General features: G+C 41.6%; 1 protein-coding gene across 1 annotated transcript; it reads right to left on the bottom strand.

Moving 5' to 3' along the window:
* Positions 1-593: 593 nt before the first annotated feature.
* Positions 594-14273, bottom strand: GPR143 (G protein-coupled receptor 143). The gene is made up of 8 exons (XM_040534003.1): positions 13692-14273; positions 12655-12764; positions 9688-9782; positions 8294-8386; positions 7906-8015; positions 5331-5439; positions 2716-2833; positions 594-1253 (listed from the first exon to the last, which is right to left on the bottom strand). Exons 1-8 carry the CDS (start codon positions 13933-13935, stop codon positions 954-956), a joined length of 1179 nt encoding a protein of 392 aa, XP_040389937.1. The 5' UTR covers positions 13936-14273; the 3' UTR covers positions 594-953.
* Between the last annotated feature and the right edge of the window lie 1730 nt (positions 14274-16003).

Here is a 16003-nt window from a genome sequence, read left to right as displayed (position 1 = left end):
ACAGTTACTTAGTGCGCTGCACCAAATTACATTCGTATCTGAGAAGATATGGAGAACAGATTTAATATCACTCCATTCAGCAGCTGAAGACATTAAATAGAGGACACATCAGAGAAAGAACTGTTGATTCTATTTATTCTGTTTTGACGACTGCTCAGATCATCTCAGTGCCTTTTGCAAATATTATCTCTTAATGCAACTATCAGTCATAATCCTGTTAGACAAGTACACATATAAGGATCAAACTGAATTCAAATTAAAAAAAATAGTTTGAAGGGTTGTTTTTGCTTGGAGCAGTAGTGAACTGGAGCCATTATTCTGAAGTGTTTATGGAGCCTAGGCTGTGTCTGAATTTGTTTTATAAGACTTTCAACTCCCTAGATAAAAGCAAACTGAAAATTAATATAAACAAACGAAAAGAAGACTCTGACAGTGAGATTCTACACAAGCAGGGAAAATCCGTACTTATGTCAAAGTTTGCTGTCACTCATGTTTACTAGAGTGTCAAGGCTGGAAATCGCATCTCAGAAATTTTGGAACTGTAATGTGGGTGAGGAATTTTATGCCAAACAAGGCAAGCAAGGGAACACATTTAAAAATCCAACATATTAATCGTCTGTTTATTAAAGAAAAGACTCTTCTACCATATTCAGGTTACAAGAAAGATTAAAAGAAAACAGATGAAACATAAGTAACACAGATCCTTGCAGAGATATACTCCTGCTAAAACCTTATCGGGCCTTTATACCTTTCTACACACCTCCTATAAGGTAAATGAAGACATTAACCATAATTTCTCTGCATCTCACATGCTCTCTCTCACACACACATAAGAAATGACATCGAGCCATTAGGCACAAACCGAATTACAGAGTCAGCAATGGTTCACACAGTGCTGTGGTTTTATGAGTCTTGACAATGGGAGAAGTGAGATTCAGCTCTGCACCTATAAACTACCAGCCCTGGTAGATGGGAGAGCTCCTGGTTAACCTGTCATCACCACTGGTGTTACCTTCAGACAACATGCTTATAGCCTCATCAGTCTGCTGGCTGTCAGTTGTTGGTAACTTCTTTGGATCGTGGAGGTTGGTTTGGTAGTTCACAGGTGAGGGATAGGCATTTTCACCCACAGTTGACGAGGACATCGATTCCCAGGGTATTTCTCTCGTCTGCCATTTCAGGTCCACTCTGCATCCCGTCCAGCCATAGAAAGCCAATGTGAAGAGGAAGCCTTGCATCGGATTAAGAATCCCCTAGGAAAGAGCCGTGCAACAGGAGGCACATCAGCAAGGCTTCATTTTGAACTCCAGCAAAACGTTTGGCATGAATTAACAACTTCCCTTACTCTGAACAACTGATGTCTTTAAAAGATGCTATTTGCATGCAAATAAGTGCACGTTGTTACCACTGCAGAAGCAAAGCAGGGTGAGATACCACAACCAGTTGTTTCAGTATGCTGAGGCCATCCCAGTGAACAGTAGGCACCAAATGGGTTTCTAGCATGAATTTTAGCTGGTCAGTCCCCCAGTGTGTTTTTAACATTCCTCACAAGCTCTACACTTTTTAATTCACAAAAGCAAATATTGCATTTTTCACTAGAAGCCAAGTCAAATATATGAAAGCAGACATTAGCACATACAGGCAAGATTTTTAAAATAGCAGCAGTTGATCTGTCTGGAATGGCTGCAGATTTCTGAGCCAGTGAAAATGTCCATCAGAGTGGAATGGAAAAACAGGGAGAGACACTGAAAAAGAAAATCCCCAGTGATTTCCAAAAAATCGCCTGTTCCCACTGCCTTGGGATGGTTGACAAATAAATGGTTTTAGCGGTTTCCATTCTTCTCACGGGAAAATTGCAAACTTTGTTTACGGACAGTTTAAATACAGCTCAGTTGCTAGACCTGACCTTGTGCTCTCCAGGTGAACAAGAGAAAGGTCCTTGTCACATGAAAGAGTCCGTGCTTGTGAGAGGAGGAGGTTGCATCAAATCAGTTGCATTGCTTAGCTCTTCAACACCAAGCAGCTCAAGGCCTTAACTGCACAGAGCATGTTCAGGACTCACGGGTATTTAACAGCTTCAGAATAAACTTTCTTGAAAAAGGAACCGTCAGTAACACCTCTGTAAAATCCCTTGTCAAATATTCCAACAGAAGGAGAAAAAATGGTGGGGTATCATAAGAGCCCAGTATCTTATAGCTATCTTCTTGTGCTTTGCTTTTAAGAACTATCACGTGTTTTTCTCTTATAGCTATCCAAATGTTATGATAAAAGATGTAATTATTCTTTATAAGTCACTAATGAAGAAAACTCTAGCTACAAATACACAGTTAGGAGAAAATGTCCATTTTAGAGGTAAACCTTCAGGAATCGTGAGCTAAAACTTTGCATCTTGCATTATACCAGAGATTAGAAAGAGTAGATCATAAATCATTGCAATAGTCTGCTCTGGATCTTAAAATAGGTAGGAATCACTCACAAAGAGACTGCATACACTAGTAAGTGGGAGAAAATGTTGGCCTTTAGTACTGTTTTGGTAAGGTTTACATGTGAGGAGCACTCCCAGGGGCTGCTCCTTCCTCTCTCTTACCTTTGGCTTTTCTTCCTTGATTTTTGGAGTGCTTACATTCCCCATAACCCTAACCCATCCATTACACTGTTCCTGCTCCACCAGTCTTACACAAGTGATTTCTAAGACTAAGAAATGCCATGACGTACCATTATAATCCATGTGATCAGTGCAGCACTTCTAATGTTTTTCAGAGGCATTTCATTGATATCTGGCTGCATTTCAAGATAGAACAAAAGGCTCTCATTGACGATATTAGATGACCAGCTATTGCGGAAATAAAGAAGAGGAAGAGAATAAGACAGATATATATGTATATGTATGCATATGTAAAATATGATTAACTTTCAAATTATAGAGATTAGGAACACCAATAAGGAGAGTGAGTTTTTTAAAATGTTAAGTCTCCATATGAAGGGACCCATAGCTTTCTGAGCCCATGATCAAAAAACAGACACCTACCTACTAGCCCAGGCCCAGACAAAGAAATCAATATACCCAGACAAAATTAAACATGAAGATTTGAGCTTGCTGCAGGATAAAACTGAGATTATAAACAACTGTGAACCATAATGGGAACATCACAGATGATGACTTCTTTTGCTTGTGTCTTAAAAGCGTAATACTCACAGATAAGGAACCCAAATATATTCATATGTGCTGCAAAAGGCTGCAGAAACTCCAGCCTCCCTAAATTTTCATGGTTAGATTTGAGCAGATTTTCAAAATGTTTGTAAAAAGTCTACAAATCAAAACTAAGCTTGACTTTAAAATCCTTGAAAATGCCATCACATTTTTGGAATAAAGGCAATTTCTGTTTCTAAAGAAGGATGAGCATAACTAAGCCTCATCCTGTGAAAGAAACTGAGAACATTATACACTAAATAAAGGTTATAGTAAATAGTTGCAACTTTGTATGACTTCTGAGCAGTCAGAACAGCCTTTCTTTGTATTTTTACTGCAGCTTCAGAAAGAAAACCACCAACATCCATGTCATACTTTCTACGGAGGTTTAAACGCATCCTTCTTGCAACTATATTTTTTCAGTGTAGAACCTTCTGCTCATGCCTTCCAAATCTGCAGGCATCTCTTCTACCCCATGCTGCTACGATTTGTTTTCCTCGACAGACTCATCTTCTTTTTGACCTCTGGGATAGAACAGCATCTCCCCTAAACTTCTGAGATGGGACTGCCTCCGTCTTTCTGTACAATAACTACTGAAAGAGTTTTTACACTCTAAAGCTTATGTTTTACCAGGAGAACAAAATCCAAAATGAGAACCATGATTTATGGTTTTTATTTTTTTTTTTTTTAATAGGAAAACTCATAATGAGACAAAGACAAATAAACAGATGTCCCCACTGTGTCCTTGTGGATTGCTCCCTTCTTTCATGCTTGCTCCCATACCATCAAGCTGGACACAATCCCTTAGGTTGTAATAAACTTCTTTGGTGCCTCCAGGCTCCAGAATAAGACTTTTTCTTTCCATAGCCCTAGAAGCATGGCCAAATCGCTGCTCCTTGGTATTTCCAGCAATTTCCAAGAAGCCATGCTGCAATCTGCTTTGCTGCTGCCTCTCCCCCTCTCCTGCTGCCTAAACCACCTTTTGCACTAGAAACCTCTCTACTGAGCCAAGCAGGCTCTGCTATTCCCAAAGAAAAGACAATAGTTTCCCTCCAGAGCACTCCAGTATACAGCAGCTAGGACAAGATAAAAAGGCAGCCTTCTTCCCTGCTCAGACTTTTACAGTAATATAACATGAATTAATTACCCGTTTATATATATACATATATAAAAAAGTATTTGTACAGACCATTCAATTTGGCCAAGTCTTTTCACTACTCCTAGACTACTTTCTCCCTCTTTCTGGTGTTGTTACTCACATAGGTGGTGAACACTTCCCAGTAGTGACCACGTCTTGCTAGGTCACTGCGCAGACCTCTGTACGATGGATTGCCCCCTCTTCTGGTGCCTCTAGTGGTGTGTGACAATTGTGAGACTGCAGTAAAAACTGTCTCCTCCTAAAGCAGGCCTTTCATCCTAGATTTGTTGTGTGCATCCAACACCTTCAGTCCCAGTCACCACTCAGCAGCTTTCACACTGGATGGCGCTGCTGGAGCAGAGGTGCAGGGGATTTGGGGATGAGGTGTATACCCTCCCTTATTCCCCTCCTCCCCTGCCCCCTTCCTGTCCTACTCCAAACTTCTATTTGCATAGAGGAAGACGGAATATTAGAAACAAGATTAGATAATCAGAAGATTTCTATTTTGGGCATGTAACCCTGTATTTCTATCTAACACACAATACCTGTTTCACACATTTGAGATCTGCAGACCATAGAGATGATGCATTATATCATCGTAACCAGGGCATGAAGCCAGTTGTAGAAGCATATTTATTGTAGGCTTTCAATGGTATGTTCGATGGCAAGAAAGAAGACTGGGCTCTGAGGAATCTTTCTGCTCTTTCTGACAGCATTAGGTTGTACCCAGCCACTTTTTTTTTGTTGGTGTTGTTGCTATTGTTTCTTAGTGTCATTGTTTTCCTGCAGATTAAACATTTTTATCATTTCCTTGCAGCCTTGTGATGCTGTGTGAGTGATTCAGCTTGTCTGTGAACTAGTTTAGAACTACGTCTTCCTTAGAAACCTTCCCTTCCAACCATAAAGGCAAACAAATGAAGCAACACATCAGTCTCTATTCTTGTCCCCATCACTCTCCAGCTAGGAAAAAAGCAGTTTAAAACAAAATAATGCACCTCTTACCAAACAATGAATACCAGCATAATTTTGAAAAAGCGCATCTGGATCTCTGTCCCCAGACGTCTCTCATTCTCTGTGTAAATCCCTTGTCTGCCTTTCAGTAAAGAGGCAACTGGAAAGTATAAAATTGTGTTCATTAAAATATGTGCATCTCATTATTTAAAGACAAAGATCCAGAAGACAGATGTCTGTAAAGAGGGAACAAAGGAACTGATGGATTTGTCTCCAGCAGCAGTTCAGATGCTAGAAAGACCACCATCAGGTAATCTCACACACAGCCTAATACTAAAGGAAAAGAAGTACATGAATTAAGGATTCCTAAAATAGGTGGCATTCCACTAGCAGTTCTTTCTTCTCTCAATCCCATTGAAGAAAATAGCATGGTCAGCATACTTTTCTTTTGTAATAAAAAGGTAGTGCTTACAACTTCTATATGATGTGTGTGATCTAATGTATTTATGATGTGATGTTTAGACCAAAACAGAATACATTCTACCCTATTATACACTTTATATTTAACTGTGTAATTAATACAGCATTGGCTACTACACCTTTAAAACTTGAAGCTGTAATGCTGACAAAAATAGACAGTTATGCAATCACAAGGAATATACATATGCACAGAGATACTCATTGTGTATTTTCCCATAAAAAGCATAGACTTTGAGAGATTATCCAATTCATCCCCTGCCCCTGAGCATTACAATTACATCTAGGTATTACATCTAGTCTTGCGGAGACTGTTTGCAGTCTCAGCAAGCTTGCTGAAAAATGGGGAACACTCAAAGACCTCTTCAGCCAAGTTATTCCAGTGCTTCATTTGCCCTTACTATAATAATTTATTTCCTGCCTTCCTACTTCAACAACCTTTTCCTGAAGTTCAAGTTCAATGCTCTTTTACTATCCTCTACAGTCAAGAATTTCTTTTTTTAAGGAACAGTTAAATTCTCACTTGATTGCAGTCTACAGATCTCATTATGCAGACTTGCATGTTTCGTTTTCCTTGTTGCTATCTTTCTTTATTACTTCTGTTAGACAACACAGAAACTACAGGTTGTTTGTATAAATGTTTGTTCGCTTCAGAGGAAAACACAAGGCATCATCTTTAGCAACAGATATTTCTGAAGGTAAGAAACAAAAGTTCAGCCTTAGTGCCTACAGAACTCTAAGTACAGGTAGCAGAGGTAATACAGGCACAGATGTTAAAGTATCTGTACAACTAGATATTTTAGCCATAGGGTTTGCCACAGGTGTATGAGCACACACACGTACCTACCTACATAAAGCACACATGGATGCACACACACGGATTCATATCACATACAAGTGTAAAGATTCGTTATTGTGTTCTCATCAAAGACCTTTGTTGCTGACTCTAGAAAATGTATTCCCCTGTCTTCCATAGGACATGCTATGGAAGGGAAGTTTATCATTTACCAAACAGATGATTTCAATATAATCAGAAAAAGTCTGTGCCTTCAAACCACACAAATATAGCAGTTAATGCAGAATGTAGGTGTCAATTTACTGAGTGCTATCTCAAAAATGCAATTCTTGGTACAGGTCACAAGAATGAGATGATACAATGATGCATATATGGAATATCTTTGGTACCAAATGTATAGCACTCTGGGTCTTTCAGATAAGTGAAATACAGGAGGTACCTTGATACAGGTAATTAGCTGTATTTCTGTTGTGTAACTGATACAGCATTGTCTACACCTATAAAAATTGAAAGTGTAATGTCAGCAAAAATAGACAGATGCACTATATGTGTAATAAATAAAGTATTCCACAGATTCTGTCAACTTTTCCTTTGATAATAAGCATTACAGAGGAATACAGGGTAGATGGGATGAAGGCTTAACTCAGAATAGTAGGTCTCTATTGCTGTTTTTATATATTGAATGCATAGATGATGAATTCAGGTACTGAAAACATCTAGCGTGGCTCACATTACATGAAAATAAGTCACTGAATCTGTTCCTTTTATTCCAGTCTCGTTTCTTCAAAGCACTGGATACTAAATTAAATGGGAACTTCAGGATCTTAGCTAAATTGTGTACCATTCCCACTTGGTTCATCAGGAATAATGAAATTCTGATTATTTGTTTTTTAACTCCATGCCTGCAAAGAGCTAAATCAACTATCAGATCACAACAACATTACCTTTAAAAAAGAATAAACTGTATTCCAAAATCTAGGTTGGTACCAATACTACAGTAGCATTAAACATCCACAATACGTTACCAAAATACTTTAAATAAAGAGTAATTTAGTAACATAGAAGTACCTTTGCCAATCTGCAATAGTAGAGGTAAGTAACAGCATAGCTTCAGTATGTGATCAGAGTGTGTCTCTAGGGCAAATATCCCACTGAGATGGTATCTTCATTTCAGTAGGCAATTCCCTCCCACCCTCAGCCGTACTCTTTGATTTAATGAGGAGCTATCCCACATCACTGTAAAAAGGAGCTATCCCACATCATATGTAAGAAGTCATACAAGCATGACTTTTTACATTATTACTATTTGGCTAAACAACACATACTGATTCACACTGGCCATTAGGAACATACCTGCAGATACTGTCCTTCTAAACAGGATTGGGTTGACCACCAGCACTAGCAGGAGTGGGGTGTAGGTTGTGATGTAATGGGGGATTGCATGCTCCAGGCCTTTTTCACAACTGAAAAGAAATCATGAACAGGTTATTCATTATTTTCTTTCCACATCTGACAGTTTGGGCTATTTCATCTATGTCACCTTTAGCTTAAAAAAAGATAAAAGGAATGAAGTGAACAGATGCTAAAATTTTCTAGGGTTGCACCGACTCAGCAGGAGACAGTTCTCCAAGATCAAAAAAAAGCCCTGTGTTTGGATGTCTGTCTCTAATGCTGACCAAAAGACACCCAAGTGCCCACAGGTCACAATGGCTCTGGAGTCTGCTCCTAGAAGCCCGCTCACCTGGAAAGGGACGGGTAGTAAAGCAGCGCCACTCCCTCCACGCAGAGCAGGACCGCCAGGCCCCAGGCCATCATGTGGTACAGCACGATCGTACTGGAGGACCAAGCAGGACAGACATCATCGTTAAAGACAGCAAACCTCGCCCTTCCCACATGGCAACATTGAGATGGGACTCTTACAGACACGAGATGAACGGCACTGGCAGTACCTCACACCCAGAAGAGCAGGAGGGGAAGGGGGGCCTTCCTGACAGGAAGAATGTCACAGCAGTACCACATCCTCCAGCCTGTGGGGTGGGAAGCCTCTCCCCCGTCCCCATGCCTCCAGAAGGATCCCCTGCACCCTTCATTGCTCCTGAGGAGAGCACATTAGGGGATAAAAAACTGATGAAGGGAGCCAACTTAAGCCACCCTTCTGAAGGTTGCAGAGCATTATGTTTAACTTTGAGAATCAGACACTGCCCCCATCTTAGGGACGTGCAGATCTGTGTGCGTAAAAAGTCCTTCATCTTTTACTCTGATGCTAGCATCAGGCCCAAATACACAGTTTATTTATTTATTTTTTGGTTAACAGGCATGGGGGAAGGAGGTAGGTCCCAGCTGTTTCAAACTACAAGTATGGGGCTTTACAAAACCAGGTTTGTCCTCTGCAGGCCGAGGTTAACATGAAAATCCCCATTTCGATAACATGCACCAGATGAACCGTGTCTCCAGTACCTGCTTACTCGGTATCATCTGGATATAATGTCCCAGAATTCCCCATTTAGCAACGGCAACTGAAGGTCATTTTGCCCTTCTAATAACCAAATTAGAAACACCTTGTATTTTCTGTCTGGGGTTACAGTATGGAACTTTCCAAAGTGCGTAGGTCCTTCTGATACAGGCATTGCAGAAAAATGTATAGTAAGCACATATTTGTCTTCCTTAAAACTTTACAAATGTGATCAGAAGTGTAATAATGACAATAGAGAAAAAAAAATCTGAGGAAAGAAAAACAAACTGGAAAATGAACTGTACGAAATTCAGCATGTCCCCTCTCCCACTATTTTTATTCAAGTTAAAACTTCTCCCACAAGGATCAGTTTCAGGTACAGAGGAGGGACAAAAATAGCGTCTTGCTGCAATACATGTTATAAAGCCTGATCCGCACCCTATTTTTCCGAACATTAAATGAATTCAGTTACTTTTAAATGCCAGTTGGGCATAAACAAATCAATATCTGAGCATTGCCCTGGCAATTTAAGCATTTAGCACACCACCCACCCATATCATTATCTGGTAACCATGTGAACATCAGATGTTTGTACAGGTTTCATTTATACCCTTAGATAGCTGCATGCAAACACGGACCTTGCTGGAAGTAAAATAACAAATTCAGAGCTTTAACTGTGGTACCTCAGTCCTGCTGATCTTCTTACCACCAAGTAAGAATCAACAGCATAGCAAAACAACCACCAGAAGCCAGCACTATATAACAGCTGGATCCACATCTGCAAGAAAAAAAATGGCAAATGTCACAGCTGCTTATCAAGTGCCACTGCGGGTGGGGGGGGTAGGCGGACTCAAATCTTTCTCCCTTGTACTTTAAAGGTGCGTATTTTCCAAATGAGTTTTGTGAAGTATAAAATCTTACTCAAAATCCCAGGAACAGCATTGTTGTAGCCAAGGCATCAAGTCATAGGTAAACTGAGCAGCATTTGCCTTTGCAGCTGATTCTATTTTTTTTAGAAAACCTGTTATTTCCCCCCCCAATCTTAGCCTTTAATGTCATGAATGAAGTCCAAAATAAATTCTTAAATAACAAATTTAGAGTGAGAATGCTTTAATTTTAAATTCAAATTTTAGCAATACATATTTTATTATTTCTTTTAGTACTACATTTTAGTAAAATTTAGTTGCTCAGTAGCTGAGGCATGAAAATACAGCTGAGGACAGCTGTTACCACAGTGTGCCTTTGCCTGGTGGATTCTGTGTGTGATGGGTATTTTCTCCATGTTCAAGAACCTATGACTCTATGACTCTGTAACTTAAGTCAGGGAACAGTTACTACGAATAAAGATGAAACGCAAAAAAAATACCCAGCAACCCACCCTCTGGAAAAATTCTCCATACTTAACTCCTTAACTAATTTCTTCAATAAAAGTCCAAGTGAAACGAGTTCAAGTCAAGTTAAATTCCACTGCATTTGTGAGCTGACCCTATACATTTTTTCCCATGAGCCTATGGAAGATAACTGACCTTTCTTTGCCTCTGTTTATAAATTCCAAATCTCTTCCCCATAGGAGCTGGCTTTCTGTAAGGGTCTGGAACTATTTTAATATTCAGATTACCTTCCCTCTGCACCCTACTTTCAGCTCTTATCTGAATATCCTTTGTCAGAGCTCCACAGTAGCATCCTTTTACAGCTGGAGACCAACATACTTGTTACTGAGCCAAACATCAGTGGCTAGAGATCTACTATTCCTTCTTCCAAAGATAAATCAAGCTGGGAAATATTTCCTTTCACCATGGGTATAGACCCTACATCTAGTCATTTGTGACATTAATTATTCAGCATTTAATTCAAATGCCATGACATTTTGCTAGTGCACAGAAGTCAGAAAATAAAATTTCAGTCTTCCTGTTAATGCACTTTATCCATAGCACTCAGCATGTAACTTCATCTGCACTATTAAATATTTGCTGCAGTTCAGAAATGCATAATTGACTATATATACAGACACATATACACAAATAAACCATGTGGTCTTTCCACCTGCAAATTCCAACATAGACAAGACTGTCACCAAAAATAATGAAAAGCAGATGTACCTAAAACCCCAAATTTTCATATGTTTGCTTTTTTTTTCCAAAGAAAAAAGTGCCTGAGAGGGTATCCATCTACAAATCGGAGGGTGTTATTCAAAGGAGAAGCTTCAGGGCCTCACTGTTCAGAATTTCATTGGTCTGTGGGTAAATGAAATAAAACAATAGCGGTAGAAGAAACTTAAAATAGAATCAAAACCATTTTATTAACTCACATGAGAATATGTTAGGGGAAGTGAGTAGAAGGAGGGTCATTTTTCCTTCCAATATAATTAAATTTAAATTTAGCAAGTGACTCAAACTGCAGCACTTTCCTGGAGTCCAAGAAAGGGAAAATAAAAATTGTGGTAGACCACTGTGCTGCTCACCATCTAACCTGAGATCAAAATGAAAAACAGTCTGCATACACTGTCTTTGTCACTATTTTAAAATATTACTTTTTGTGGTAAGGGCAAGAAAGTGAAACTTAAGACGTATGGAAGTATGTTTTTCAAATTGGACATTCTTGCTGCAAAATATTGATGTTGGTGGTTTCACTTTCCTTCAAGGAAAAAAAATCAACTTTTGCATCTAATAAGCAAAAATTAAACATGTATGAGAGGAAATTGAGAACTGATAGATTTGTGCAACTGATGCTTGCTCCTGTTATGATGTCTGAAATTGTCATTAGGCATATGAAGTACAGTGAGTTGCATTTTGGCACGTCTTGTTTTATTTAAAAGCTACTGGAGCTGAATAATTCTGTTTATATGCAGCATCTCCTTTTCTATATTGTAAACTTTGAATTGTTAAGCTACTGCTGTTATAGTTCATGTGTGAATTCTTTGGCTAGCCTACATTCCTACTGAAATGGGGTAAATTTATGATATTATTTGTCATTCTCCATGTTTTGGTAAAAAAAAAGTGACCTTTTTTCTTGTACAGTAAATTCAGAGTGTATGCCTCAGGCAGTACTGTGATTGTAGTATTTGCAACCGAGTTTCAATTTGTGCTTTTGGAATGCGTTTACATTTTCTTATTCCATGTGCTTTAATCCAGAAGACACTTGGTTACGTTTGGCCAGGTGCCCATGTAAACAGCAATCTGAGCTGTAATCCCACGCAGCAAGGACGTCGCTTCTGCCAGCGGCTTTGCATTGTCAGGTGTACTCGTGCCACCGCCGCTGGCCCAAGCCCCCCATGCTGCTGTGGGTGCAGTCGGTGCTGGCTGTCACCACACCTGCTGGAGCCCGACATCCCATTCACATCATCCCCTCACCGTTTCATGCCCCTCGCCAGGGCATGGCTCTGCCCTCTGTGACCGCAGCACTTCTGTGATGAGCCAGCGTTAGGGAGCTGCAGGCCAGGCCGAGCCTCCCACATGCCTTGTGGTACTCAGCGCCCTGCCACCCACAACGGGGCTTTTGGCAGGAGGCACAACACTTGCATGGCAGGGCACAGGCTGAGTTTCATCTGACCAGACGCTGGCTCGGGGTCTAACCTCCTTTGGGACACCATGGTTTGCCTTTCAGATCCCCTGTGAGCAAAGCAAACGGGAGAGGACGGACTTGGTACCTACCGCACTCCCCACGCAGAAGGCAGAGGGCCACATGTCGGTCCCATTCACCACCGAGATGTTGGCGACGAAGCCTGGAAAGCCCAACCAGACGCTCGATCTGAAGATCACACCTAAAGAGAAACACGTGAGTGCTTTCCGCCTGTCAGCGTGACCAGAGTCCCATGAGGAAGCCGGCTGCGTGTTTCGCATTGTAGCCCGGATTTTGTGTGCTCACAACAAGGCTGCGGCTGCAGGGGAGCGCAGCAGGAGCGCCGCTGGGATGGCTCGCTGAAAGCAGCCCCCAGGGCCGGGGAGACTCAGGGTGTTATGCCACGTAGATTAAAATCGCACTTACCTATGAATACCATCACACGCTTCCCTAAAGTGAATCAGGCAGATTGACACGAACCATTAACTATTGATAATTTTACCCACATATATTCATATCCCATATGGGATATTCATAGGATATGAATATCATATTCATAGCAGATTTGGACGCATTATTTTCACCTTGTCTCATGTGCACCGGGCAGCAGGTTGTCCCTGATAAGGGAGCTTCTCTCGCTTCCCGAAAGCTGGTGCTCGGCGCGAGCTGCGTGGCTGCGCTTCCAGCCAGCCTGCTGTGCCCGGAGGAGTGGCTGGCACGTGAACAGCGGCACAGACTTGGTCTGAGAGGATTTACGGATGTGGCAAGTGTTCTCTAAATACAGTCTGAAGGATCAGCTAAGTTTTGGAAGTCAGCTCTAGTTTTAATTGTGCTCCCTCGCCTCCACTTCCACGCCTTCCTCTAAGAACCAGCTGGTTCCGGATTTTAATTTGTTTTGAAGTAGAGATTTTGGTGTAGATATGCCAAGAGCTTTTATTTTAAAATGTGACTATTAAGCAAGACCTTCTCCCCCCAGAGGCCCGTCCTTTTCTGATCTCACTCAGCCTAAATCTTCCCATGAATACAGGCAGGACGTTTCTCTCAGAAATCTCGGCTCCTTTGGCTTCCGTACCTAAGAGCAACCGGAGCCTGCTACAGCAAGGGCAGGGGACGTTGAGCTGGCGCTTACCTAAACCACCGAGGATGTCACAAACAGAGATGAGGAGAAGGATGGTGGAGGAGGAGGAAGCTTTGGGCATCTTCCGCAGGATCTGTCCCTTCTTTGGCAGGAGCTGCAGGACGGTCAGCAGCACGCTGACGGAGGCGCTGCCGATGCAGACCCCGCAGAAGACCTCAGGCTGGAAGTTCATCACGAGCTGCGTGGCTGCATCCCGGTTTGGGCAGCAGTAGGTTTCTAACCGGGGAGAAGCCATGAAGCGTCCGGCTGGTGGAGGGGGCCCACGAGCGGGAGCTGCTGTTGCTTCCCCAAGGCAGCGTGCACTTTTTCTTCACCCTCCCCATTAGTCCTCGGCGGTGAGAATCACGCGATTGAGGGATCATGTGCTGCTGCTGCTGGAAGTAAATCCCCTAGAGCGGCCTTTCTCAGCCTCTCCTAGCAAGGAGATCAGATCAGAACAACAAAACAGTGTAATCTGAAACATGCCCCATGCTTGCTCAGAGCCATTGGCAGGAGTTCACTCAAACATTTCTGCTTGCACAGTACGTGATACAGGAAGACTTAAACTCATCAGAGCACTGGAGAAGGTTTAAAATGAATAAGGATGGAGATACCAGAGGAGAGGCATTACATTTTAATTGTATTTCATTTTAGCCCCATCCCACACATCACACTTTAATTACCGAAAATTAATTGAAAAGATAGGCCCAGACACAAGCAGTCCCCAGCTTTTGCAGGCAGGAGCAGGGCTATAAATCCACACCCTAACCCAAATTTAAATTTTAGGGATCCAACCCACCCACCTCCATAATTAAAATTAGAAGCAATACATCCTATCCCTGTAGAAAGAGATTACATTTAGGAAGCCATATTAACCTCATCGCATTTAAATCACAAGCACAAACAGTCTGTGCTGTTTGTGTTAGATCAGTTTGATGTGAAAAATTCCAGGACTTTTGATTCCTCAAGAATATTTTTCTTTTTTTTTGTTTTTTGTTTTGAATGGGTTTAATATGGAAACAGGAATTTGACCTGCAATATTTGTTTTTACTTTATACGCTAGACAATATCCTTTAGTCCTGTTGGACACAGCAGCATATACTCGCAATCATAAATACAAAAATTAACTCTCCCCTCTCGGACAAATTCAAATGCCCTGTGTCAGCCCCAACCCCTGCAGAAACTGTGTTTGTAGAAACACGTTCAGGAAAAAACAGGAGGGAGCATTGCCAGCATTGTTGCAGTGAACTGGATGCTACATAACACAGTCATGGATTTTAATATTAGTTGTTATAGGAACAAATGACCTTTTACTTTTTTTTCCTATGGCCCTATTTATTTTTTAGCAGAAATTATTACACCTCGATGAATGACAGTGGCATGCTATGTGTATAGGGGTTACAGAACTCAGTGACTTCAGCCACTCTCAGCAGAAAAAAGAGCCTTGCAGGGAGGCAGCAGGGCTTGGGCTGTTGCCTATACTCTCCAACGCACCATGCACCCATCACCTGCTTCCAGAGGGCTCCTCCAGCTCTGCCAACACTACAGCACCGGCAGAGCAGGATGCTAGCTTGCAGACCCAGGTGTCCCCACATCAGTGAGGTGTCCCTGCTCCTATCAGCATCGATCAAGATCTTTGACAGCCAGGTTCAGAGTCTGGGCTTACTCTAGAGAGCTGTTCAGCTTTTCCTGACACAAACACACACGGTGAGCTGAACCGCTGAGCAGGCTTTGCTGACTGTAACAGGGTCTTATGCACACCCTGCATTAAAGACTCCCACATTCAGGCAGCTGAGTTTGAAGCTGAATGCTATCTGGATGTTCTTGCAGCTTTCCAGCATACGGAGATTTTCCTGCTCCACAGATGAGGACAGGTGAGTGAGCTGGATGTTGTAATCCTATGTTTTGCTGGTACCACGGGCACAGAAGGTATTCTGGAGACACCAAGGATGTGAACCAGATTGTTCTGCATCAAAACACAAATTCCCATTGAGGTAAAGGAGAATATTTATGCCCTGTTGTCAGTACAGGATTGTGACTCCTTGGACTTCATTCCATCTCAGACGAGCAGCAGTGCATGGAGTTGCCACCTCTCTGTGAAGACAGTGCATTGCAATCTACGTGACTAGCTGTGTTCTCAGTAAGTGTAACATGAAATCCTCTCCTTTTTTTTCCTGCAAACCACTGCCTAGAAGCCAAAAGTCAGCAACTTCATTTTCAGGCAAAATTTCTAGTAAATTTACGGTAAATGCTAAAAACTGGTCTGGAGGAAACTACTAAAATAGGTTCAGAAGGGAATGAGCTCCTGGGCTGCTGAAGAACAA

This window comes from Cygnus olor, chromosome 1 (genome assembly GCF_009769625.2).
Source record: "Cygnus olor isolate bCygOlo1 chromosome 1, bCygOlo1.pri.v2, whole genome shotgun sequence".
NCBI lineage: Eukaryota > Metazoa > Chordata > Aves > Anseriformes > Anatidae > Cygnus > Cygnus olor.
This window is presented reverse-complemented; position numbering and strand designations above follow the sequence as displayed.